This window comes from Cygnus olor, chromosome 1 (assembly GCF_009769625.2).
Source record: "Cygnus olor isolate bCygOlo1 chromosome 1, bCygOlo1.pri.v2, whole genome shotgun sequence".
Lineage (NCBI taxonomy): Eukaryota > Metazoa > Chordata > Aves > Anseriformes > Anatidae > Cygnus > Cygnus olor.
The window spans coordinates 2,394,432-2,420,652 of NC_049169.1; the positions used below are offsets into that span (position 1 = coordinate 2,394,432).

The 26,221-nt window shown below is 41.8% G+C and overlaps 1 protein-coding gene across 6 annotated transcripts in view; it reads right to left on the minus strand.

The window, feature by feature from the left end:
* EXOC4 (exocyst complex component 4) overlaps positions 1–26,221 on the minus strand; it is a 382,143-nt gene that overhangs the window by 341,444 nt on the left and 14,478 nt on the right. For all 6 annotated transcript variants that reach the window (XM_040546059.1, XM_040546040.1, XM_040546051.1 and 3 more), the window contains exons 2-4: positions 21,315–21,504; positions 18,000–18,194; positions 1,268–1,452 (exon numbers count right to left, since the gene is read on the minus strand). In XM_040546059.1, coding sequence (XP_040401993.1) covers positions 1,268–1,452; positions 18,000–18,194; positions 21,315–21,504 — 570 coding nt within the window. The remainder of the gene's footprint in view (positions 1–1,267; positions 1,453–17,999; positions 18,195–21,314; positions 21,505–26,221) is intronic.

Sequence of the window (26,221 nt, forward strand, 5' to 3'; positions counted from 1 at the left end):
CAATGGATTAGCTATGCATTCCAGCTCAGCATTGTTAGATCTAAGACACTTAAAACCAACACGAGAAATAACTATCAACATAATTGCATCCTGGTTGACAGCCAGTCTATGGCAGCACACTAAAACGAAGCAACAAGATTGTCCTTGATCCAAGTGTTCATATTAATATATCATATCAATGATGCATAACAGGGAATGGGGAAAAAGACAAAGCACGATAAAGATAAGTGGTCCCTGTAGCAGTCGTACAAAACTGCAGTTAATTAGTAGTTGCATAGTCTGGGAACACCAAAGCTTTTTTTGTCTGTTTTTAATTAACAAGATGAGTAAGGAAGAGACTGAGGACTTGCTAACTCTCTCTCCTAGAAACTTCAACTTCAAACAATCCTTTATTTCATAAATTCATTTAATGAAACTTACTCTCTATCCTCTTATTTTTGAGAAGCATGTTTTTATTCTTTCTCATAAGAAAATGCTCATTTATCTTTTTCCCTGCATCTTTATCACATGCTGACTCCCCTTTTGCTTCCCACCACTATTTATTCTCTCCCCTACTCTACGAAAGTCACTTTCCGACACTTTCTCATTTCTAGACAGTGTCTTTCTTTCTCCACTCCCAAAAACTCTACTGCCATCTAAGTCAGAATTCACAAAATTAGGTAAAAATAGCCAGGTGGCCAGGTGCCTATACTTGAGCCCAATCCACTGATCAGAAGCACCAATCAGGTGCAGAATTTCAAAATCTTTAAAACACCTTTGAAATGCTACAGAGGCAAGACACTGCCCAGGCACTTCAATATTGTGCCTCTGGCTAGTAACCTTATGGTTATCTGGAAGTTTTCTAAACCCTGGCAGTTTGCTAGAAAAGATGAACAGTTCTCCCCTGTGATCTTCCCTTTGTCTGACCTGAGCCTCATGATCACGGCATTTGTGGCAAAGGTATATGCCTCAGAGCTGGAAAAGAATGCTGGAGAATTGACCTCATCATAATTCCGTAGGAAGCAGCAAAAAACAACAATCACTAAGCAAAAAAAAAAAAAAAAAAAAAAAAAGAAAGGAGAACAGACTGCTCGCAGGCTCAAAAGGGCATCAAAATATTTGGAGGTTTTATGCTCTTCACAGCCATAAGCACAAGAAAGTTGCTTCCAAAAATGAAAGTTTCAATCCATGTTACTCTTCCCAAGAAAGTTTCTGCTTGTGATAGGGAGAAGGTCATCCTCTTCCCTCCCAGATCTCTTGCCCTTAGTTAGCATCACACCAAACCAACCTGATTCTCCCCTTCTCCTTGTTGCGCTGTCCCACCCTGTTAGTTGACTTGATGTAAAGATGACGGTGTAACTCATCTATCAGGACTAGGTGCATGTTCATCTTCTTGCTGTGGAGCTCCAGCCTCAGATCACTCAACCCCTCCACCTGAAGAAGGGGACCCTCCAAGGAGTCCACTGCTGACACCTGGAAGGAAAACATAGATGACAACTTTTAAAGGTCTCTTCATTCACCTCTCCAGACTTTTCCCTTTGCTTAGGGGAGTGTCTGAATGCCATGACAATTCTATCTACAAACTCTTCTGAAGGAGCAAAAGCTTAAGTAGTATTTCTTCACTTCTCCTCCTAAAAGAAAATTCAACACATAAAAAGGGTTCAATATCCAAGCAACTGAAATCTAATGAGCATTCTTCAAACATGTTGAACCTATATATAAAACAAAATACTTTAAATGCTGTTTGGTAAATAAAACCAAAGAATGGGGTAACAAACTACGAAGATTATCAAGTGGAAAAGTGTTCAGAAAAGACATGGACAATGATGTTTGGTTATCTTTATTCTTTTCATTATATGAACGCCATCAAAGTATTATTCCCATTTCTACAGATGGGGAGAAAATGGCTTACATTTTATTTGCCTGAAGTAATAGCATGGCTAAAAAACTTAGGAAGCCTCAGCTTCTAGCCCACGTAAGTACCAAGTCACTTAACTACACAATTTAAATAAAGATAGCCAACCCGTTAATGAAAGCTATTGCTAGTTCAAAGGTACTTTTCAACTCTAAGGAGTTTTGGTGGGTTTTTTTTGTTGTTGTTTAAATGCTTGTTTACCAAGCCTCAGGCTACGGAAAATAATTTTACACGAGCAACAGACTACCAGACAGGGCTGACAGAATCACAGAACAGTTTGGGTTGGAAGGGAGCTTAAACCCCAGCCAGTTCCAACCCCTGCCATGGCCAGGGACAGCTTTTAAAAGACCAGGTTGCTCAAAGCCCCATCCAGCCTGGCCTTGGGCACTGCCAGGGGTGAGGATGCACGCATGCAATGATGCACACAGGCCACGAGCAATGCTCCTCTGCTGACGCAGTGACCAGCTGACCGCCCGTGGGCACCAGAACAAGAAGCCTAGCTCATCTTCATTTGTATCCTAGGAACAAACACGGACAAAAGGCACCAGGAGTGGCAAGTTAGTGCATTAAAGCAACATTATCAATTTGCATCTCTCCCGGTTTATTTGTTCTTCTAAATATTTAACGGAACTCTTTCACAGTTACTTAAAAAGATACAGCATCCCTCTGCAGCATCCAAAACCTCGGGGCTGATGTTGTAAGGAACTTAAAATAACAGTAATAGCATAGCTTGTTCGACTGTGCATCACCTCTTACACACAGAGGAGTGCAGAGATTTTAAATTAAAAAAGAAAAGAATAATTCCCTAATAATTTAAGATGTTATTGGTGAAATAAGACATTTGCTTGCACTTCAGGATTTAAGCTTATAGCGAACCTGTCAGCTCAACATTAAAAATGAAAAGCAAGGAGGGATACAGCAAGCAGACAGCCAAGCTAAGGTCTGGTCCCTTAATACCAGTAAATATTAACTATACCGAAAGAACATACATCAACGCAGCATTACTTTGCTTGCCTGCGAGTCAAGAATGACCCTGAAATAGCTTTGGGGCACTCAGGCTTTTGAAATTAGGAGTGGTTCCTAAGAGGAACCTGCACTTTTTCTTTCCTCCTGAAAAATGTTACCAAGTCTCTAATTATGAAATTCCCTTCTCGGCATGGATGATGAGCACGTGTGCATCTGCTGCCAGCCTTAGGACAGAGCCTGCTGTGCCCTGCCTCGCCGCTCCTGCAGCCCTGCCCTGCCGCACGCGTCCAGGTGACGCGACATCACTCAACAAAAGTCACGGAATAACCAAACGCTGGCATTTTGGCAGTCCACAGGTGTGCAGTTTGCTGTGATTTTGTTAAATACCTCCTGAAAGCTCACATTTTGTCATTGTATTCCTAGCCTTAAGAAAGAATTTGTCTGTTGACCAGAGGATGGCAGAGGATGTCTCATAAGCCCACCTACCCTACAACTTCAGCAGCACGTACAGGGTTCCCGTCACTTCACCCAAAGGACTACCCATCCTCTTTCTTCTCAGAATCTATTTTTGAACAGTTATTTAAATTTGGCCACAAAACTATACCACAGATGAAGCAAAAAACAAATTCACTTCTCCCCAAAGAGCTTGACATACAAAGACAGAAGGGTCAACAAGAAGTGCAGACACAGCTTGGAAACCTTCGGTAGAAGTAAACCTAAGTGCTAATTTTATCTTCTTCCTTTGGCAGGTGGGAATGTATCCCAAATTTCCCAATCCCAAAGGTGCTTTAAGCCCCAGTCACTTCAGGGAAGTCGCAGGCAGTCATCGCTGCCCTGAAAGCTGTCAGCAATTTCACCAAAGCAGGAGCAAAATCAGGAACAACATTTGTCAAACTGAGAAGCTAAGATGAAAATGCAGTGAGGAAAGAACTGAAAGCACAGAGGAAAATGGCATTAAAAAGGTTTCCAGACATCCAGTAAAAGTATCATCAAAACCACATGCAACAAAATTTAAAGCTTTCCCCTCGAAACATTAGGCTCTATTTTTACCTTCCAAGTTACTAGAAGTTGTTCTCAAAACTAATCATTAAAACCAACATACAGCTCCCAAATATGCCTCCTGAGAAACAATCAGAACAGTCAATCATTTATTGCACCTAAACAAAACCCCACATTGTTACGTACTGAACTTTCTTCTCCTGGAAAAAGCAGGTTTGGTTTTTTGCAGGGTTTGCTCTTGGACTTTTTTTCGTTGTCCTTTCTGACACTCCGCATTTGGGGTCAGACAAGCTGGAAGTTACGTCCCTGATAAATGCCGCTTTCCCAATGACTGACCTGCACTGGGAAGTAGCACGGGCAAGTTTCAATGTTATGCACACTTGGAGTCTTTTGATTCAATGCAGCCCCACTCCAGGAAAGCCTCACGTAAACGCTGGTTTCTTTTCCAATACTTCATTTCCTTTTACCACCAATTATCAAGACAGAGCTCAAGACAAAAGCTTTTTTATGTTCAGAACAATTTGGGTCTGGAAAGTAGCTACAGGCTCAGCCCATGTTCATGGAAGTCAAGGCAAGGTCTCCAACTGGTTTAGGTGACAACTAGTACAGATGTTACATTAAAAAAAAAATTTCTCTTGTGTAGTTTTACCTGCTTAGAGGTTACATAAATCCTGGCAAAAGCAAGCTATAGACCACCACCCTAGATTACATCCCTGAATACAAAACCACAAGATTAGAACATTTTGCTAATTTGTATGCTGGATAACCTAACAGAGCAGTACCATAAGCAACTAAAATGATGTAAAAGGTGGCTAAAAAGAACGCACAAAACTTAAAAAACGCTGCAGGCAGATGTGAAAATGCAACTGTTCCAAACAAAAAACAAACCACCACACTGGCAAACTTGTGTTTCATTCTACTATCCTGCAAGAGATGACTTCTTGTCCTGGTTTCAGTTAGGACAGAGTTAATTTTCCTCCTAGTAGCTGGCAGGGTGCTATGTTTTGGATTAGGATGAGAAGAGCGCTGATAACACGCTGATGTTTTAATTGTTGCAGAGCAGTGCTTACACCAAGCCAAGGACTTTTCAGCTTCTCGCTCAGTCCTGCTAGCGAGCAGGCTGGGGGTGCAGCAGGAGCTGGGAGGGGACAGGCCCAGGACAGCTGACCCCAGCTGGCCAAAGGGGTATTCCATACCATATGGGGTCATGCTAAACACAAAATTACTGTATTAAGTGAAAGAAAAAAAAAATCAGCCTGCACTACAATAAACTTTGGGTTAGATAATCTGATATTCAACTCTGATGTTAAAATCTACTCATCTCTAAAGTACAGTGATATACAGTGACCCTTTAGAAAATAAGGATCAATGAAACAAGCCTGAAAAAAGAGCTCTGATCTGTATGAGCTAAAAATTGTACATTTATAGAAAATAACTACGGCACCAGAACCATTATGCAGCTTGTTTAAAGGTCACAATCAGTTTATAGCAGAGTTTAATTGCCTTAAAAAGAAGATGTAGTTAAACATTTGCCTATCATAACATCCAATTTGGAAGGTTTTGATTTAGCATTTTACAACACGTAACCTAAGTACCAGCAAGATATTTGTTAAAAGTCTGGATAACTTTGGCCAAAGTTAGGAAATATGCTCCCAGTTAAAACTGCATGATCCCTTAAGAGGTTTTTCAGCAGTATTTCAGTTTTCCAAAAAGTATGGTAAAACAAGGGTGAAAAGAGGATTTTTTTTTTTTTTTTTTTTGGTAATTCTAGACCTCCACAATCTTGGAAGTCTACAAGTAGATATAAAATGAAAGCCCTCGGGTAGGTGCTCCTTCATGGTGGCAAAGCAGAATAATGTTTGTACAAACCAGGAACCCGAATGCTTTCCATCCGGGACACCAGCCTGCTCTCAGTTCAGATGACAGATACAAAAACATGAAGAACAAACAACTGAGAAAGGTTAAAAGAAAACAATGTGGTAGGTCACAATTTGAAGGAAAAAAAAAAAGTCAAGTCATACACAAACACAGTACGACAAATGGGAAAAAGCTGAACCCTCTGAATAAAACAGCAAACAAACAGCAGCAGCCTGTAAGGTTTCAGCTGCCTCACTGGATGAATAAAGACAATGCTGACATTTAAAAGGGAGAGAATTGATCTACTGCTTTTACAAGGAACTTGCTTTTGAAAAGGTACAGGAAAGGAAAATGACTAAAAAACAGTTGAAACGCGTATAGCCGGATCTAAACAAGCAGTTCACTGAATTCAATTACACCTGACTTGCAGGAGATAAGGATCTAACCTGGGAAGTTTGCCGCAGTCTTTAAGAAACAGCAAGGTACTCACGCTCTAGTCGCTGAATTTTGCACTGGGCAAAAAGGTAAAGTACCTAAGAGTGATGGTCTCTCTTCAAAGAATTTAACAGGATAAACTGAGAAGCACATGGAGAAATGATCCTCCAACTTCCTAACACTAAGTGTGCCTGTCTAAAGGAACTGACTTACGTGTCCCAAGGAATGTTGCAGTAGTTCATTACGGTTTGGGGTGGCACGTGGCTCTGCTGCTGTTTCTTAAGTAGGTTGGAGCAACTGCTAGCAGCTGGATACAGGTCCATGGAGGAGGCTCTCCACTGCAAAGTGGGGACTGCTCTGAGGATCTGTGGCATGCGGGCAACCCACGCCAAAGCAGGCGTCCTCAGGAAAACCAGAGCAGTGCAAAACCTGAAGAACCCAAGCGCTGCAGAGGAAACCAGTAAGAAGCAGAGCAGCAAAGAAAAAACCTACAAGGGAAAAAGTGCAGAGAGATAAACCCTTACGGATGACACCAGATTTCTGTGCCACCCATCGCCTCACTGGAGGAACTGACGCAGACTGAGCATACGCCACAGAGAAAAGAAGTTGAGAGAATGGAAGGGAGTAAAGGTGCTTGACTTAAGTTGTACCTCGAGAAGAGTGAAAAAAATATATCTAAATGGTTTTTTTTTTTTTTTATTGTCCCCTCTTTCTCTGCCCCCACCTCAAACATCCAAATCATGACCAAGTGATCATGAGTGTGTGTTAACTGGCAATAAATTAACTAAGAATTCCCCAAGTTGAGATTGTTTTGCCTGCAAAACTCCTGTTTTCCAGGGATGATGGAGGAAAAGTGCTGACATCCAGAAAGCAGGAGCTTGTTGAGTATTTTGTACCTACAGAGTTGGAAACACATAATGAGTAACTGATTAAGCCTGCTCTAAAATTGCATTTTTATTTTTTAATTAGAAGCTTGACGTAAGCCTTATCAAGTAAACCTGTATTTCAGCCGTAAACTTGTTCTGTATTTTGGTAGCAAGGTGAATTAGGATGAAGCTAATAAGTTACTGTCCTTAAGGATGGCACATCCAAATAATGGAACACATGGAAAACCTGCACCCAAAAGCTGCATTTAAGAAATCCAAGGACTGGCAATTGTTCGCTATCAAGTTGCCACAGGTCAGTGGGCAGCAGAAAGTGTGGTATCAGGACAAGGCAGCATCATCCAGCTAAGATGACCCTGGAATTACAGGAACACCCAGACGGTCCCAAAGCAGGGAGCCTTTAGATTAAAAAAAAAAAAAGCACGGGAAACGTGAAAAGCACAGATCAGAGAGTTGTTCCTGACTGTCACTGCCTCTTTCCCCTTAAAAACAGGAAAAGGGGAAAAGGTACACAGGATGTGAAGACTAATGAACAGCTGTAAAACACTCATGATGAACAGTACCGACTGTTGATTAACACACTGGATATTAAGACGATGGAAGAAATTGCTAGCAATTTTACTCATCTTTAAGCAATCTTGGAAGAATTAACAAGCAAAAAGCATATGAAGAGTTGTAAGAGATGGAGAACTAAGAAAGTAACCCCTTCAGCAGTATTTTGGAAATGGCTGAGGTCAATTCCCTTCTTGAGGTGAAGGGATTTGCTGAACACTGATGAAGAAAGGAGGAGAAGATTGATGGCTTCTGAGCTACACACGAAATACAATGCTCAGGTTGCAAGAAAACAGCTAGTAATAAGTCACTGTAAGCTCCTTTGGTGGGGGAAGGACAAGAAAAATATAGACATATAAGCGGGGTAAGAGGACTACTTTTTGTTTACGGGGTTTGTTTCCTCTGAAATGTAGCACCTTTTATTAAAATTCCACCTGTACATTCATCTAACATGACTGAAATGCAATCACCTCCACAAGAAGAGGCAGCAAGCAGCCAGCATGCAACAGAACGCCAAACAGTAAGAAAGTATACCTGATGGCAGAGGAATAACACTTATTCAATGCCTTAACAGAGTAGAAGTGTATTCCACAGAATCAAGTTCCAACAAGCTGAAGTACACAATTCCGCATTCTAAACCAACCATCCCATCTAGTCTTACTTCCTTTAAAGAAAAAAAAGTCTGTATTATCAGATACAAGTTGGGAAGAGGTCAATTATATGGCAAAGCCATTTCCCTGTGACTCTAATATTGCCTTAATTATATTTTGCAAAATTTGCCTTTCTATCTTTTGCTTGTAAGACGACTGCTCCTATGAAAGCATTAAAGCAAACCTGTTACAAACATGTTAATACAAAGTGCAATCATCCTTTACTTTTCTTAAGTGTTTATGCAAACGGTGGTGACCCAACCTAACTTACTACTTTCCTTTACAAACTTAAAATATTTATAGAATTACATCCCTCGCTTGCTGTCCTTTAGTCCACCTACATTAAATTTAATTCTTTCAATTTTTCCCCAGTCCTGTCACCCATCAATCATTCTACTTCCTCCTCTACTTGCTGTAATTCATCAATGTCTTTCTAGTAATAAAGTGCTGAAACCAAAGGCAGTGCTCAAGGAACAGGCTGGCTAAAAACCACGAGAGGATTATCCAACTGCTCACTTGGACTTTAACACAAAACCCGAGCAATCTCAACAGTGGTATGGTTAAATGACTTCCCCGAAACAGGAAAGTCAAAGTACCTATCTGCATCGCAGGATTGCCCGAGACGTCTTCCGTTAGAGAGACAACTCGCTGGAGATGAGGCACGTATCGCCGGGGTGCCTGCGATAGCTGTGTGCCTCGAATCCTCAGCAGCTCCTGAGCACTCAGCTGAAATTAGCAAATCAAAGATTTGATAGCATCTACAAGAGGCTCGCACAGCTCAGCTCCATACCTCATCGGCACAGGACACCGCCGAGGCCAAAGGCTTAAACTGGTTCAAAAAAACAACAGATAAATTCAAGGCAGAGATCTGCTGAGTGCTACTCAACACAAAAGACAGCAGCTTTTCAATGGCCGGCTGCCTACTGCCAACCGCTTTGGGAAAGGACTGCTATCACTTTACCGTGTCCTCCCTCTCCTGCTCAGCACACATCAGACCCACTACTGGCCTAAGCTCACCTCTGGTCCAACCTTGTTCTGCCATCTGTATCCCCCACTAGAACACTGGCACAGACTGGAGATACTGTTACAGGTACTGTGAAAGCAGTAAAAATAATCTTAAAAGGCTCTTCCTTCTACTTTTCACTTCCATATTTTGTCTCTGATTTAATACGTCCTCATTCAGCCTTAATTGCCATTCAGAGAAGTGTGTTTTTTCAGGACCATCCATCCCAAACGTCTTCTGCCTATACGAATGATGCCTAGCCAATGGGGGCCTAATGCACTGAAGTAAAACGCCAAGACTTTTTTTTAATGCAAACCTGCAAATTGATCTCTTGCTGTCTTCAAGATGACATTTCCAATCCTTCACACTCCCTGTCCCATCTCTCTGTTGTTAAAGGAATCTTTAACTCCTTTCAATTAGCTCTTCACAGAATTCATAAAGACGTCACAGAAGGTAACATTAAACTGTAGTCTTATACAACCACTGCCTTCTCAAACAGGCACGTTGTCTATAGATCTTCATTTACGAGCTGTTCAGCATAAGTTTTCCTCTGGGTCTGCACGAGGATGTTTCATCTTTCATGCCATTTTGAAGGTTACGTGGTAACCAACTTCACCCACCATAAATCAGTTTCCTTCATTGGAAGACTTCCAGGCTAAATTCACCCCAAGCGTTCCAAATGCTTTACTGAAAACTAAATTTATTGTTCCTCTTCTCCCACCATTCACTGGCTTTAAAGTTGCATTAAAAATGCAAATTTATCTAGATTATATTTTATATTGTTCCATAACCCAGTAGGTCTTCCAACAATTTCTGTTGGTGTTTGTTGCAATGTTTCACTGTGGGCAGAATTATATTTGCACAATCCAGAGTTTAAAGAATTAATGGAAAAACCAATGACTACTGGAAAAACATCAGATATATTCAAAGCTAAAGCAATAAGAACATAAATGGCTCAGGGAATGAACTCCATAAACTATGTCAATAATAAAAATTACCAACAATATCAAAGGCAAAAGAAATATTAACCTGAAGGTATGTAAGACGCCTAGGTTCATGAGTTAAAAAGGCAGCCAGTGTAAATGAGAACACAAAACTCTCCAGCTGTTAAGAGATCACTCCAAAGAAAGGATGCATCATTACATGGCAGGGACAATTGCCTTGAGCAAAGAACTTCTCATCACTGCATCTGTGATCAGGAAAGATTAAGCTTAACGTGCAGAAACATCCATTCCCAAAAGCACAGACCATCATTTTACAAATACTTCTCCTGTTTCATTAAGGGCAGTGTGGCTGAACCTCACCACAAAACGATGCTCGACACCTCTATTCCACCTTCATTACGGCGTGTGTTTTTTATTTAATAAACTTTCATCAGCTTAAATGAATGGTTGTTATTAGTTGAGCTAACAGCCACAGGATAATACTCCAGAGACGTATCGATGCTTGTTGGTGCATTAACTAAGAGCGGAGGGGCTGAGGTCAAGCACGTGTCAATGCAAATGAAGCACTATTAGGCACTAACAGTTTAATGCAACAGACTGCCTCGGATAATGGAAATTATAGGATGAAAAGAATGAGATAAAGTTATTGATAAGCGTAGTAAGTGAAAAATGATAAGGTGTTTCAAAGGGAAAGAAAACTTCCATTTTATAATGCCTTCAACCGTAGCCTAGCAAAGTGCATGTTTTTTTTTTTTTTTCAAATTAGAAGAAAAGAAAAAATAGAGGTGAAAAATGTGCTAGCAATAAATAGCACCAATGCTTCTCATATAAGGAACTTACAAGTACTCTTCCAAACTTAATTACTTAAGCTTTACAATGCTCCTTCGGGGCAAACAACTAATGCTAATAAACTCTGTCATCTGAGTAAAGGTACAGCATTTGAAATGAATCAGCAAGAAGGAGAGAAAAAAGCTCACTGCTTCCATGTTTATGCGTGAATCACTAGAACATATCCCGTCCATAGAGCAGCTTAAAAAAAACAAACCTGCTTTCTTTCTCTTCTGTACCTCGACCATACAGTTAGCAGAACTCATAAGGTTTGCCAATCATTGAAAACTAGTACAAATTAGTTCCTTTAAGCATAAATGCTTACACACACGTCAAATCTAAAATCAGATACAACCCTTGAGGTGCCATCTTCTCAATTCTGTTTTCTGAAAGGCTTCTTTGCAATCAATCAAGTCTACAACAACAAGACACAATGTTAGCTGTGGAAAGACTTCAAGGCAAGAAGTAATGAAAAATATTGCTATGTTTGCAATTCAACAGAAAGAATTTGAAGCAGGGTCAAAATTTAAGTTTTGTAATAAAAAAATTTCCATAGAATCCCAAAGTCTCTTATATTTTGTAATTAGTGACTTCAGTGGAAACAAAACTCTTCCACAGCAGTGCTTGGATCCCAGCACTGCAATAAGAAATGCAGGAACAAAATGAAAGACTGCTTTTACTGATTTTCATTGTTCCAGCTGAAAGAAAGGCAAACAGTAAATAAAATGCATACCAAGAACTCAGTTGCATGTTTTTAATGTCATTATTCCAAACTACTTACAGCCTCAGAAGAGGGCTCACTACACCGTACTTGTAATTGAAAGCCTCTCTTCATCCCACGCTACGGAGAGCCACAGGCAGCAGCCACATTTAAATAACAAAAATCAAATTTTCCTCAACAGGGTTACGAACACCCAGCGTTTTCTGGGAATATGTCAATCACTCCAAATGCCATTGTAGAGGATTAATACGAACAGTAGGGGCAACTGTTATCAAGAAGGACACATCCACTACGAGATGGGCAAGAAAAGGCCAAATATGCGCTTGTGTACGTGCACACCCCAGCATCCCTTCTTTGCCCCTGAGATGTTCAAGGTTTTAAGCTCCTTGTTTGACTCCCCTTTCCATAGCAAGCTAAATTCCTTGTCCTCATTCACTGTTCTCCAAGTATCCATTTCCTTTTCCTACGCCACCTCGCCCTTCCAACTGCCTCAGTAGCTTTACGATCATTTTCGCACAGCATTTCTTTGTATTAAAATCTCTTCTCGTTCTGACCTTGCTCTCACACACTAGAGTGACCCAGTTGTGTTGTAAAGCCCTGCAGTCAGAAAGAGAAAATATCCAATTTTGTGTAAAATGCTTTGGTACGCAGACATCGGGGCTGGTCAGCATCTCTAGTTTAGACTGGAATAACCCCTATATAAGGGTTAGATTTGACTGGAATAACCCTTATATAAGGGTTAGATGTCACAACAAATAAACTCAAGAAAAAATTACATATATTAACCCTACAGATCTTAACAAAGCAGCCTACAGAGCTGCACACAACACATGGTAAGGATGCAAGTGGCGAACTCTGCATGCTCTACGCATGCTCCATGAGCACAACTGAAAGCGACCTAATTTACCTGCAGCCCCATCTCCTCTCCCGTACAGCTGGAGTGAAGTTAATTGAACGCAGCAACAATAATGGCCACTCACTCCACTCTGGAAACTGAACAAACTGGCAACAATGCAAATTTGCAGTAAGAACGCGGCCAGCTCTGAGCAAAGCCTGATGCTATTACTACAGAAAGTAGAACAGGAGACATACTACTCTTTCCCTCGCAGAAGGAAGCTGAAATAGAAGCCTGTTAACAGGGAAAAAAGAAAGAAAAGGAGTCGCTGGAGTGTTCCCTGGCCTACTTCTTGAGAAGCAAATTACTCTCTAACTTTTTATTACTTTGGACAAAAATGCCTCGACTAAAGGAAAAGGATGTGCTCATGAGTAAAACACACATCAGCTCCTAGCTCTGCAACATAACTAAAGTGGGATTTTAAACTGAAATGAACACTAGTCAGTGGGCTTCATACTTGCTTCTTTTCACATGATGCTCTTCTTTGCTTTGTCATCCTTTTAATAAAAAAATAAGAACTTTCAACTGGGTATGGCAGTAATCCTCACTCTTATCCTATGGATGTATTTCTGCAGCTTCACCGTGTTTTACCTAATACAATCCCGTCCTCGAAGAAACTGTGCTCTTACAATAAGAAATCAAGTTCAGAGCAAGCGTTTCATGGTCTAACAGACTTAAGTTTTTTTAAAAAACTCTATATACTTTGACAAAGTGATATTAGCTCATTAAAATTGCAAAGCTAGACACTTAAAAGCCAGGAAATGCAAAGAAAGTAGCCCAAGCAATTTTCATTTAATTGTATTATGATATGACCTTTAATTACTTGATTCAACAACATTTCTTCCTTCAAATGTTTTTAGCTTTTCATCTCTTAGATTATTTAAACAAATGGAAAATATTAATTCCTCCCGATGGGTGCCGCATGGGTCAACAGCAGAGCCAGAACTATTAGATCAACACCACAGACCTACATGCTACCTGAGTTAATTACGAAGCCCCTCGTCAGAACACATTGCTCTTCAATGCAGAACCTAGTGGTGAGGGAAACTGGACCCAGAACTGCTTCACCAAGCAAGAATCCTTCTGGCTGTGCCCCCTGTCCATCCTGCTGTGCCTTCTGCCTCCTGTTTTGGCTTGACTATAGAGTTGTGTAGACCTTCTTGTCCGGCCTCAGAGCAGAGTAATTCAGATTCCTGCCTTCCAGCAACCAAGCTCATGCTTCCAGGCCAAGTGCCAAGTGCCAAGCTATAACCCAGCCCCAACTTGCCTCTACCACCGGCTCTGCTCTTCTCCTTCTTCAAGACTGCACGTCACCTTCTTATGAAGCTCTTGTTGTGTCAGAATTCTTCTCAGCACCTGATCGTGTTTTGTTTAACAGAAAATGCACGTACATGTGTGCACGTGCACTCAATTGCCCCGTTAAAGTGGATTTCACTTCTAGCAATGATGTGTGTCACAAAACAGTCACTAGGGTAGTGCAAATGAACTTCTAATATCATCGTGTATTCACATTCTGTGTTCTTTCATCTTTATAGTACATAGTCCTGTGCGTAGGGCCAGTAGGGTTTGCTGTTCTGTAATTGCAGATTACACATCTTTGCACTACCCTAGACGGATACAGAATGAGAAACAAAAAACAGCCACTTAAAATTTTTAACTTCATATAAATGTAAGCTGTCACAAAACACCTTTGCATTTTGTTCATGCTACTGGGAAAAGCTGCCATTCTTACATTAATAATTCTTCCCGGCACTGCTCAGTCATTGCACATTAGAACCAGCAGCTGGAGAGTTTTGAGTGATAATGAAACCTGTAACAAGCCATCTTCAGCCGTCTTTTCCAAACAATAAGGGAATTAAAATTTCAATTTAAATGCAGAGGTTTGAAACATGCTTCAGTGGCAAAATTACTTCAATTAATGTGAGTGGAATACAAAGAACAGACTGCAGAAATGCGATGCAGCAACCAGAAATTATGCTATTAGCGTGCTTGCATCAACCCGGCACAACGGCTGCGAAGGTCTAATTTAGACTGTACATATCACAAGGCTACAGGCAACAATATTAATCAGTGCTCCAATTTCAATGTGAGGGATACAAGCTCATTGTCAGATCACTTTGGGCTTTTTATAAGCCAGGAGCATCTGTATACCTTGAGGAGCGAAACAAAAGGACAAAGATCTATAAACACTGCATACCCGACAGTTTATTATTTTACAGAATATTCCTATCATAAAACAGGAGAAAGGAGTCATCCTGCAGCCAGTGAGCGATTACAGCACCACAGTCTTGCAGAGGTGCTGTTAGCAGGAGATGGCAAAAACCAATGAGCCCACAGCAATTTCTGTACGTGAAAAGGCTCCAAAGACAGGTAGATTACTATTGCTTTATTACAGGTGCACTTGCCTTCAAATGAAAATTGCAAGGGTAAATGAACAGTTGAAAGAGTGTGTTCAATCTCCACTTCAGTTTTCTCTGCGTTCCTTGACTTAAAAAAATATCTAAACAGCAGCTTTTTGCATCACTATAATCTGATTTCTTAGAACAGATACCCCATTGTGGAGAAAAAAGTGTGGCACACTACAGAAGTTTGTACTTAGGGAGGCCTAATATTGGCTGTATATCATGGCCTTGGGCAGGCTTACCTACACACAACATTTGTGTGTATGGATGTACATGTGTATATATGTATATAACCAGCAAAAAAAATGCACAATATATTGCAAACTGATAACCTATCATAAATGTATATTTCAAAACATTTCTGAAATATAATATATAAGAGATTAAGTATATTCCTAAATCATGTTATTTCTCTTTTTACACTTCCTATCTTATATTCCAGATAGAAATTTAATTATTTTTCTGGAACTTACCTCTGAAAACAGTTTTTACATAAAAAAATCACAACAAGCAACCTGTCTTTTTATGCTGATTAAAGTTAACTCCATCAGTAAAAAGAGAAAAAAAACAAACTGATAACACACTAACATTTCAATCAATACCAATGTTAACAAGGAGTACTATTTTTCCCCCTAAACTGAACACCCTTAACTCACTTCTCCTTCATCTCGTAATTAAAACTATCAGACTAACATCTCACTCTAATCTCCTGCCCCAGAAACCCGATGAAACTTTTGGCAGAACCTGACTGCACCCAGATATGCTGCCTCAGTCCTTCCATCGCTGATCCATTTTGAGGAATTTAATGCATTTTATGGCACACTTTGTAAAGTATCATAAAATTCCACTTGATATTATAGAACAGAAATGGATATGTTGCCCATTCCAGATGGCTTACGGAACATATGAAAGATATATGACGGTAGTTCGTATTTGAAGGAAAGTGAGAATCTAAGGAGAATAAGATTGAGCGTGTCCCTGGAAGATGGCTTTGAAAAGGACAAAAGGGAAGACTGTGACCACAGTACAGAAGGATGATTGCACCAGATGCATCATGAAAACAGGACGTGTGCAACAGAAAAGGACAGTAAGGTGAAGATCAGTGAAGTCAGTGAAAGTAAAGTGAAATCAGGCAAAAAAAATATGACAGCAACAACAAAAATCTAGATAAGCTTATACATGCCATCAGAGGAAGGGACAAGGAGACTGACAACCAACTGCTGAATACACTTCAGAAGGAACAGAATAAGTTTTAGAAAGTCGTATTTAAAGTAAAATGAGAGAAAATGGAAAGAAGGAAATTAAAGTTATGTTTCAGGCTCTAGGAATAAGAGTGAAGAAAAAGTGAAGAGGCACAGCTGAGACTGAAGTTGTGAGAAATACAAACAACAGTAAATTGACTAAGACAATAAAAAAGAAGGTGATGAAAGGACTTTTTTTAAAGGCATTCTCTTAAAAAAAAAAAAAAAGGAAAATGAACAGACATATCCCTTTTGCCCTCACTTCTGAATCACAGAAGTGTTGAGGCTGGCAAGGGCTTCCACTCATCTAGTCCAACCCCACTCCTCATGCAGGGTCAGCTACAGCAGGGTGCCCAGGACTGTGTCCACCCTGGTCTCAAAAATTTTCCATGGATGGAGACTTCACAACCTCTCTGTGCAGCCTGTTCCACTGTTCAACCATCCTTGCAAGGAAAAGAAGTGTTTTCTTATGTTCAGACACAATTTACTGTATTTCAGCTTGTGCCCATTGCCTCCTATCCCATCACTGGGCAACACCAAGAAGAGTCTGGCTCTGTTTCCTCTGCACCCCCCCCAGCAGATATTTATAAACATTGATAAGATCTTCCTGAGGTTTCTCTTCTCCAGGCTAAGCAGTCCCTGCACTCTCAGCCTCTACTCGGAGGAGAGATGCTCCTGCCCCTTAACCATCTTTACGGCCCTTCACGGGACTTGCTCCAGTAAGTCTCTCTCTCCCCTATAGTGGGGAGCCAGAACTGGACACAGTACCCCACGTCAGGACTGAGCATCACTCCCCTTGTAAAATTTTTAGTTACTGGTAGAAGACAGTTTCAGGAAAGAAAGGACTGGAGCCTGGTTAAGAAACATGTTAAGCTTAGGAACAAGAGTAAGACAGACATTTATTATTGCAGAAGTTCAGGAAACTTGTGCCTCCAACATAAGACTGGAATTGAAAGGTATGCTTGTAAAAGAGATGGAAATGAAGGGAAAAATACAAGTGAAAACAAGCTGGATGAGGAATAAGGATCAAAAGTACTGGTAAAAGACCTAGAGGAAGACAGTAAGAGGTAACAATACCTCAATGGTGAAAGACAGCCTGAGTAATGACCAAAGCTGTGAGTGTATTCTGGGAGATGTACTCCCAGAAACAGGAGGGAAACAGGACAGCTCTTCCATACCAAACATGGTTTTGAAAAAACTGATAAGATATAAAGAAAGGAGATGATAAAGGCAGACAGTTGGGAAATTCACTTTCAAAGAAAGGACAGCCAGTGGCAATCATGTTAGCATACAGATCAGCTCAGGAGGAGACCTAAGAACGTTTAGAAAGCTCAGTAAAGAGCTGAGAGAGAAAGCTTACAGAGAAACACCAGGTTCCAAAAGCAGTAGGAAATCCTATGTGCAGATCAAATGGGTAAAGAAACAGCTGGTTATAGAAAGCATCAGTATCAAGAGAAGTCAACAGGTACAGACAGCTCTGAAAGCACGAAAAGAGGAGATAATCGAACACGATCAGAGACTGTGACTTGACGTCCAGTCAAGGAGGATGAAAACAAAACCAGAAATTTCAGTACAAGAAAGCAGCAAGTGACAAAACAAGGAACTCGGTAGGGAGAAATAACGAATAATAAAGAAAACAAAGATGGCAGATCCGCCCGTAGATGATCTGACGGCTGACCAGTTATGTTTCTTGTGGGTACTTTCCCAGAATAAGGTGCTGCATCTTACCAGCATGTCTGTTGCGTTGAGGTAGTGCTTGCTGGCCATGCACTGTTCCAGCTTCTGGGGTACTTGCTTGATGTTCTCAATCTCATCCAGCAAATTCAGGACATGTTTGTGTTCGATCCCTTCAATCCACAACTTGCGCAACTCATCCCTCTTGCAGTGCAGCAGCATCTTGCACGATAACAGATTCTCCTTCACCTACAGGCAACATGTCAAAAGATTAATTAAATCTGCCCCTGTAACTTGCGCTTGTAACACTAATCAGCCCTTTCTCACATTTACTCTATTAGGAATTCCAAAAATACCATAAGACAATAACAAGAAACAAGTTCTTTAAAATTACTGGCTATTCCTTTAGCTACAAGAAACAGGAACTGTTTTCAAAGTTAAATGTTTCTAGTACAAGTTTCCTATCACTAGTGAAAATTTAAAGGAAGTTTGATAACATGAAAAAACACAGGATCCTATTAACCGTGACCAAAGACCGATTTGTGGGTTTTCCAAAAATCAATTCAGTATTTTGGCATACAGCAAGACTCCAATTCGTAGTGAAAGCAAATAAGCCACTACTAATTTTTCTGCTGTAAACATTTTCCATCTGTCTAGTGAATCTTCTGGCATGTCTTCTCCTTTCTCCGAGTCACACGTCCGTTTCTCGAAGCCTGATTATCCAACAGTACAACCACTTCTCTAATACCTTCAGCAATATCAAGTTTGGTTTTACAAAATACAGTTTCAGTGGAACAAATAGCTGTTAGGACGTAGTTCAGCTCAGCATTTCTACTACGTAACAATGAAAAGCACCTTGCTGTTTGCCATCCAGTTTGCTTTGGAGCCTCGTGCCATCACCTGTCAGCTGCTTCTCTAAGTGGCAAAGTCTCTTACTACTCTCACATTAGCACGCCTAATAAAAAGCATCAGGAGTTTTTCTTATCCTCCCTCCCCAGTCATATCCGCTGCCTACATCCTGTTTTCAGGTTCTCCCAATATCCCCCGATAAGGTCAGCATAACCTAACTTCGCTTGCATAATGCAAATCAATAACCACGTATTAAAATGTGGAAGCAATTAACAACACAGCTTCGCACATAGCTTTCACACTCCTCTTGTTTTTGTGAGAAGTTATGAATACTCAGGGTCCAACCTTTTCTCAGGCTGAACTCTCACTGAATTACACATGAAGAGAGACTACGAGAAGTAGGCCTTTCAATTTATTTTTCAAAAATTCAGCCTTCAAAGCGCTCCAGGAGTCCTACTTCAGTTGCATGTTCTCCTACCTTGTCCATCTCAAGGCAGTTAGCATTTAGATGAGCACATTCCAAACACGTAGAGCAAAATACAAACATCTGGTAATCAGCTACACAGGACAGCCTCCGTCTGGAGTTAGAGAAGACTAAGATCTCAATACAATAACATTATTCTTTTCAGGAAGACATTTCAGAGTGTAACACAGAAAAACTCTCAACCAACAAAAAAGCTAATGTAATGCGTCCTAACTCGCTGCAAAAGCATAGGCAAACTAAAATGCACAGAGAGTTCATTTCAGGCATAATCCCTCCCTGTTCAATACCTTAATTTAAAACGTTTCACCGGCCTAGCACACCATCATCAGCGGACTGCTGCTACACAGAGCAAAACTGGGTCAGGAAAACAATTGCAGGGCTAGAAGGAACCTCACGAGACATTGCTACTCCTGTCCTTGCAAGAAAGATGATGAACTCTATCTACATTTGAGAGAAGGGGAAGGAACGAACTAGTCTTTAAGAACCAAACTCCTTCTGGCAGACCCGATTGTTTCTGCTTTATAACTCAGTTTTACAACGATAACACTTCTAAAGCTAGATTCAAAACCAAGACAAAAAGCAAGCCTTTCCCAACAGGTACCCATAAAAGAATTAACTACAGAAGGTAGATATATAGCAGGATCTGGACTATCTGTCATTTCCACGGGTCCTAATGCGAGTAAACGCCTGTGCAATCACCCACCTCCCACAAAAATGGAAGATCAAAAGACCGATAGTGTAACACAGATTGATGACAAACCAGATCTGGGGCCTCCCATGAGATTAGGTCAAAGCTACTTCAATACATGTTGACCAAAACTAATAAGGAAACTTAAATATCAAAAGGTTCTTCACCTTTACAGTCATTCTTCTACGCTGGACCAAAAGGTCACCCCCCCATGTTTGTTTTGACCTCTGCAAAGCTTAGTGTACTGTGTGAAAACAGGCCACCAGCTATAGTTTATTTCAAATTTAGCGCAATTGATCTGTGCTTTCAAAGTGCTGAGCTTTGTACATAAATCCTAGGGTGAACTCTTACCCTTGGAAAACATCAGGACGGTGTCATTCTCTTTGAAAATGCTAAATGAATTTTAAAAGCCAGAAGGGTCAGTACGTAGCCCCAGAAGGGTCACAGCCTACTGCTCCTAAAGCAATGCGGTGAAAGGTTTTAAGCTGAGACCTCCCCAGAGTCAGGGGAAAAAAGAAAAAAAAAAAAAGAACAATTCTGGTACCTAGTTTGCAAAGTTTAGGTAAAGCAAACCACACAGGAAGTAAAAGGCAGGGCAGGAGACCAAAAAACTAATCTACTGCTGCAGTAATCAGAGCTGCAGGGGGAGAGCAGATGGAACAAGTCCACAACAAAGAGTGCCAGAGTTATTTACTGGCACACTACTGAAGTGTGAGCACTCAAAATACAGAAATACACGGGGGCACAGAGTTCATGTACGTTCGCACAACAGAACTGAGTTTGGAAATAGCGCCAAAATTCATATTCTCTGAGCAAGAAGCAAGGTGATGAATCACCCAGGCTATTTAGGAGGTTGTTGGAGGCCAACGTATAAAAAAACATGAACAGATTCGATGGAAAGGTGTTAGCTTAGGAGCCTTTAGACTTCAAAAACCGATAGCAGCTTGCCCAGACAGTAAATGAACAGAGGGCACTGCAAACTTTTGCTCTTCATATCCACCTCCCATTCTGCTCTTTAATTACTTGTGCTCTCAGAGAGCAAGAAGAGATCCTATGGAAAACAAACTACCAGTAAGATAGGCTGGGACCACTGTATTAGGACTGGATGCTGTGCTCCCAGCCACGCCACAATTCATAGCTAGCAGAGCTTTCTCAGTTTAATTTTTAGTTCTGCTCAGGATGATGACAAGTAGCTGGAAGAAGGGAGAGAAATAAAAGGTTAAAATGTAAGCTCACATTGCACTAACAATAAAAAAAAGCAGTATGCAGGAAAAAGAGGAGTTGCACACGTTTGTACAGGTTACCAAGCAGATGAAAACAGAGCAACACACGTAACATCGGTCTTCACCTGCTTGATCTTGTTGCGCGAGTTGGTGATGCGCTCCGTGATGCTCTGGTACGTGCGGATGGCAGTGGTGAGCTCGGTGTAGTGCTGGACAATGAGCTCGTCCAAGTCCCGGTCGCATTTCTCGTAGGCTTCTTCCAGGCGGCCCTTCTCGGTCTCTCGGTCCTCAACGTCATCACTCGTAGACAGAGTCCTAAGGGCAAAAAGATGACAAAAACAGGGATAATTTGAAATTACCTGTCACTAGTCTGACACGTCTTACTAGTCTGACACATCAGTAAGTGAAGCTTATTTCTGGTAAACTCTTCTGGTAAAGAGAACGATGCACTTCAAGGAAAAAGAAGCATTGCGTTTTATTATTTCCCCAGTTTTCAGATTCTTGGGAACTTTTTTTTTCTTTTACAGTGCACTACTGGATTGGCACAGTATAACATCTGAAATATATCCCAATTTATTACTTACAGAGCACTACAAAGAAGAAATTCTATTTTTGACTTGGAGACCATCGCAGCTATCAGTAAGGAACGCTCCAGCTACTACTTACTTGCCAAAGCCCACCAGGAATACCACCAGAACAGACAGAAACCCATCGAAAGCCGACCCACGCCTTCCAATGGCCACTCTGCTTTCACACATGGCACCACTCCAGGGAAGACGTGCCACGTGCCCTTATTTCCACCACACACACCTCTTGATTTTAACCTCATCCAGCAAGAATATTTTTATTCATTTTAAAGCCGTACACTTCGAGATTCCCATGAAGCTGTTGAAAATTTCAATTCAATCGAAATTTTGCAATTTGAAAATTGAAAATGTTGAAATCAAACTGGGCGTGGGGAGGGCAAGTTTCTTGGTATCACTCCAAATTTCTCAGATTTGCACAAAGATGAGTGCAGTTTTCTCTTTCTCACTCCTTTCACCTCACTCACCCCCACTTGAGACCCCTCCTGCCACCAGATCCAGCAGCCCGCACCTGCAGTAACTCGGTGGCACTACTGGAAAGGGCTAGGAGACAGCAGCAAGCAGAAAAACACCTTCTTATTTCATACATAGCACTAAAAAAAGCCAGGTTGTGCAAAAAAGGCATCCTGAATTTTCCTCTTCCTTTATCCCTGGGACAGGTAGGTACGGTCCACAAAAGCTTTTGTCTTAAATCAGCAATACAGCAAGAGAAAACTGGATATTTCATGGTGAAAAAGAGAAAAGTCATTTAGGATCAGTTGCAGTAGTTACGACCTGAACTCCGGTATATCACAGCCTTAAGAACCTGGGTGATGGATTCTGTAGCTCTCCTGAAAACTTCTGAACCACTTTAAAGAACTTATGAGGTCAAAATACGGGAAACAAACAAAAAAAATACAAACTCTTTTGGCTCACATGCTTGAACAACGCGAAACAAGCACAGCTTTCCAAGAAGTCCCGAACGTTGACTTGCTGAAAGTGAGATGCCCTTAAAAAACAAACCCAGCAGAGCATGAAGGCCCAGAGAGCATTATTCCTTTTCAATTACAAAAGTTCAGCCCTCAGCCGAGCAGAGGCTCCATCTTCAGATGATACACGTGCTACACTAAAGAGCATTAAAAGAGTAAAACAGTAAAATAGCCACCGTTCCCAATCCTGTGGCCAGTGGGAACAAAGACACATGCCAGGAGAAATAGAGAACTGCTTGATTTTTTTTTTTTTAGGACTTTTTAAGCAGTTTGAGTGGAGAAGGTCAAATTTGCTTTATGGGGTATCTACAAGTGGCTCCAGTGACGTGTGGGACACATGAAGGGTTAACATTTGAGAGATTTTTCTGAATTCTCCAATCTCAGAAGTAGTAGGAGCTCAAGTGCAAAAAGCTCTTCCCAAATGAATGCAAACAAGGAACTTCACACCAGCACACAAGAAATGTTCCCTCTCCCTCAAAGGCAGCAGAGACACAGCCAAAACCTCCAGTTCGCGACCAATTCTTGCCTACAAAGAAAAACAACAGGCTGTGCCACCCACGCGAGGGCTCCATCTTTAAAAAGGGAGAAAAAAAAGGCATTTCACAGGAGATCATCATCCCAGAAAGAGCAGCTAAAAAACTGAAGTGAGCAAGCAAATCTGCGCCGCCAGATGGAGCGGGGCACGACAGGACAGGACCACGAGGATGCCTGTCCTACCCGAGTACCGAGGAGCTCAGGGGAATTTCAGCCACAATGTACAACAAAACCCCAAAAGACGACAACGCACCCAGGTGCTGTGTTTTATTTTACCCAATTCTCACACCTTTTCCCTTTCAGCTGGCAGTGGCAGAAGGGCCGAACAGACACTACAGATACTCTTTGTAGGATTTCAAGTTCCATGCTTCGTGGTCGCTGTAGAAATGGGAACGCTTTCCAGTGTTACTGCATCAAGATTCTGCTCCTTCCGATCCCGGTTGTGCATTAAATCGCATTGTCTCAAAAGTCACTGCAATTAGTCCGTACTGTATGCAAAGCGATTTAGCATCGTGCAAAACGGACCTGGAAAGAAAGAACGATGGTGGGGTGGTTGGAAAATCAACCTGGGATTAAGAAAACTGGATTACAGCCTCTGCCCTACCACGGATACCATGGTGCTCAGAGCATCCCCAGCTCCACGTCCAAATGGAAACAGCTGCCCTGCAGCCACCGGGCTGCCCAGGCAGATCCTCGGGGCCTGGTTTCTCTTTCTTACCTGGGGAATGCACAGCACGGGCTCCTCAAACATGTGAGCTGCGGTTACATGCGCTAAGCACTAGTGAGATGCTCCAAGGCTGCTGGCAGAGGTCACGCAAACACTTCAGACAAAGTAAGGTAAGAGGACGTGGCAGAAAACAAAGCTCAGCACACACAGAATGCAGAATTAAACACACGGTACTTGGGAGCTGCAGTGAAGTCTGGGTTCATGCTATAATAGGTGAAAAGAAAGGGAGTGAAAGAATGTATCTGGCAGTAAATCTCACTGCATTAAGAGCTTTTACGGATGAACACCCTTTCTTTGTGAAAAACTGCTGATTTTTGCTAAAAGACTCTTCTTCGGCATGGTCACCCCAGACACAAAGGTATCGCCTTCTTAGGAGCTGATGTATGGTTTGAGTCGGATGCTGAAGGATATCGCCTGTCCCCGTGGTTAATGAAAACATCGATCCTCTCTCACCTGCACTATGGATCGCCGGAGAATCGTGGATCACTGCAGACACCGTGCAAGCTGAACCAAATTTGCCTGCATCATCGACTAGCAAAGTTTCTGGTTTTAATTAAACTTCAAAATTCTTGACTCACCAGAGCTACTCAGGCTTTAGTAATCCACCTGCAGAAGCAGTAGTTACAGGAGCTAAAGACCATTCCACAAGGTTACGGCTACATCCCTGTAATAACCAAGGACATCACAAGTCTTTTTTAAGGCTCCTTTTAATGTTTAATTCCTAACAACTTCCAGTCGTATCCATGCTTTCAAGCAGATTCAGACAGTGCTGCCCGCTTGTTTTCGTCCTTGCAATTGACTTGAAATTGCTCTTTACAGAATGACTACTTTTTGCTAAAAGCACTAGACATCTGCACAGCCAAAACCAAGACATTTCTGAAGCCAGCAAGAAAACGTGAGGTCACAGCTGGACCCTACCTTAGAAACCACAGAACGTGTTGAAAAAAGGAGAAGGCGAGTATAAAAAAAAAAAAAGAGCCCATCTGGCTGAGCACAACTCACCTTCTCGCATGCAGACTAGGCTCCAAAGACCTCAGCATTTAAGCCACCACACAGCCAGTAGTGGCATGAAAATATCAGTAATCCTTACTAAAACGAAGGGTAATGGGAAGACGGAGATCCCAAAGCCCCAGTTTGTCCACCCTGACTTCTGGAATCTCACCAGCACACATTGGGAATCCAGTCGCCAAAGTCTTTTTTGCACTTACAGTTTTCTGAAAACATGAGCACAGCAGCAGCCCAGAATCCAACGAGATGAGAACACAAAGGACTCGCTCTGCTGCTGCATAAAACCTTACTGTGCCCACAGCCTGCGAGATGTGTGCAGCTCGGGCCTCTTCTCTCTTCAGCCGGTCTCGGAAACACAACTAAACAGCAAAGGCGCCGCCGTTGCTCTCTGCTGAGGTCAAGGGTTCAGTTTGGAAAAGGAAAGGCTGACAGGAGACGTGCATCTGATGCTTGCAGGAATCAGAAAGGAGGTGAATAATGTAAATGCAGAACAACTTTTTACTAAGTCATGTACTACTAGCTTGGTGAAACTCTCAGGAAATCAGTTTAAAAAGCCATAAAGCAGGCGTGTTTACGCCACAAGTAGTGAACTCCTGAATCCTGCTGCACGAGTCTCACAGCGTCAGCAGGTTTCAAAGGAGGATCTAAGCGTTGCTTACAGACAACAGGGCAAAAAACAGATACTGAAGGAAACTAGCTGGAACACATCCTCCCACACCCCTAGCCCTACATTTGGGCACCAGGGAAACAGGAGGGGCACTGGACAGCACGGGGTGGCCACGTGGGTGACCCACATCTCCTCACTAACCTTTTGCGTTGCCACTACAGGACACAAACCCTTAATCTGCCTCAACAGAGCACTTAACTTGTTCTTATCCTCTGGAAAGCTCCCGTAATTTAGACTGCCTAAAGCTGGGAGATGTTTTGGAGGTGCTGGAGGTGATGTTTCCTGACTCCTGTGCGCGCACGCTGGGTGCCAGGGCAGGGCACCCTCCACCTTACCAGGGTATCTCAGCACCCAAATCTGCACAAAGACAAGACAACAGCGATCCACTCTTGCCAAGTCCCAGGTTAAACCAAAGTGCTATCACAGAGCAGGAGGGGGGAGAAGGGAAGAGTTACAGATGTTGGTGAAGCCCTGCTGTGTGTGCACACCCCAGGGATGCACTCACCAAGGACACGACCCTATTAACAGGCTGTCACGCGCTTCT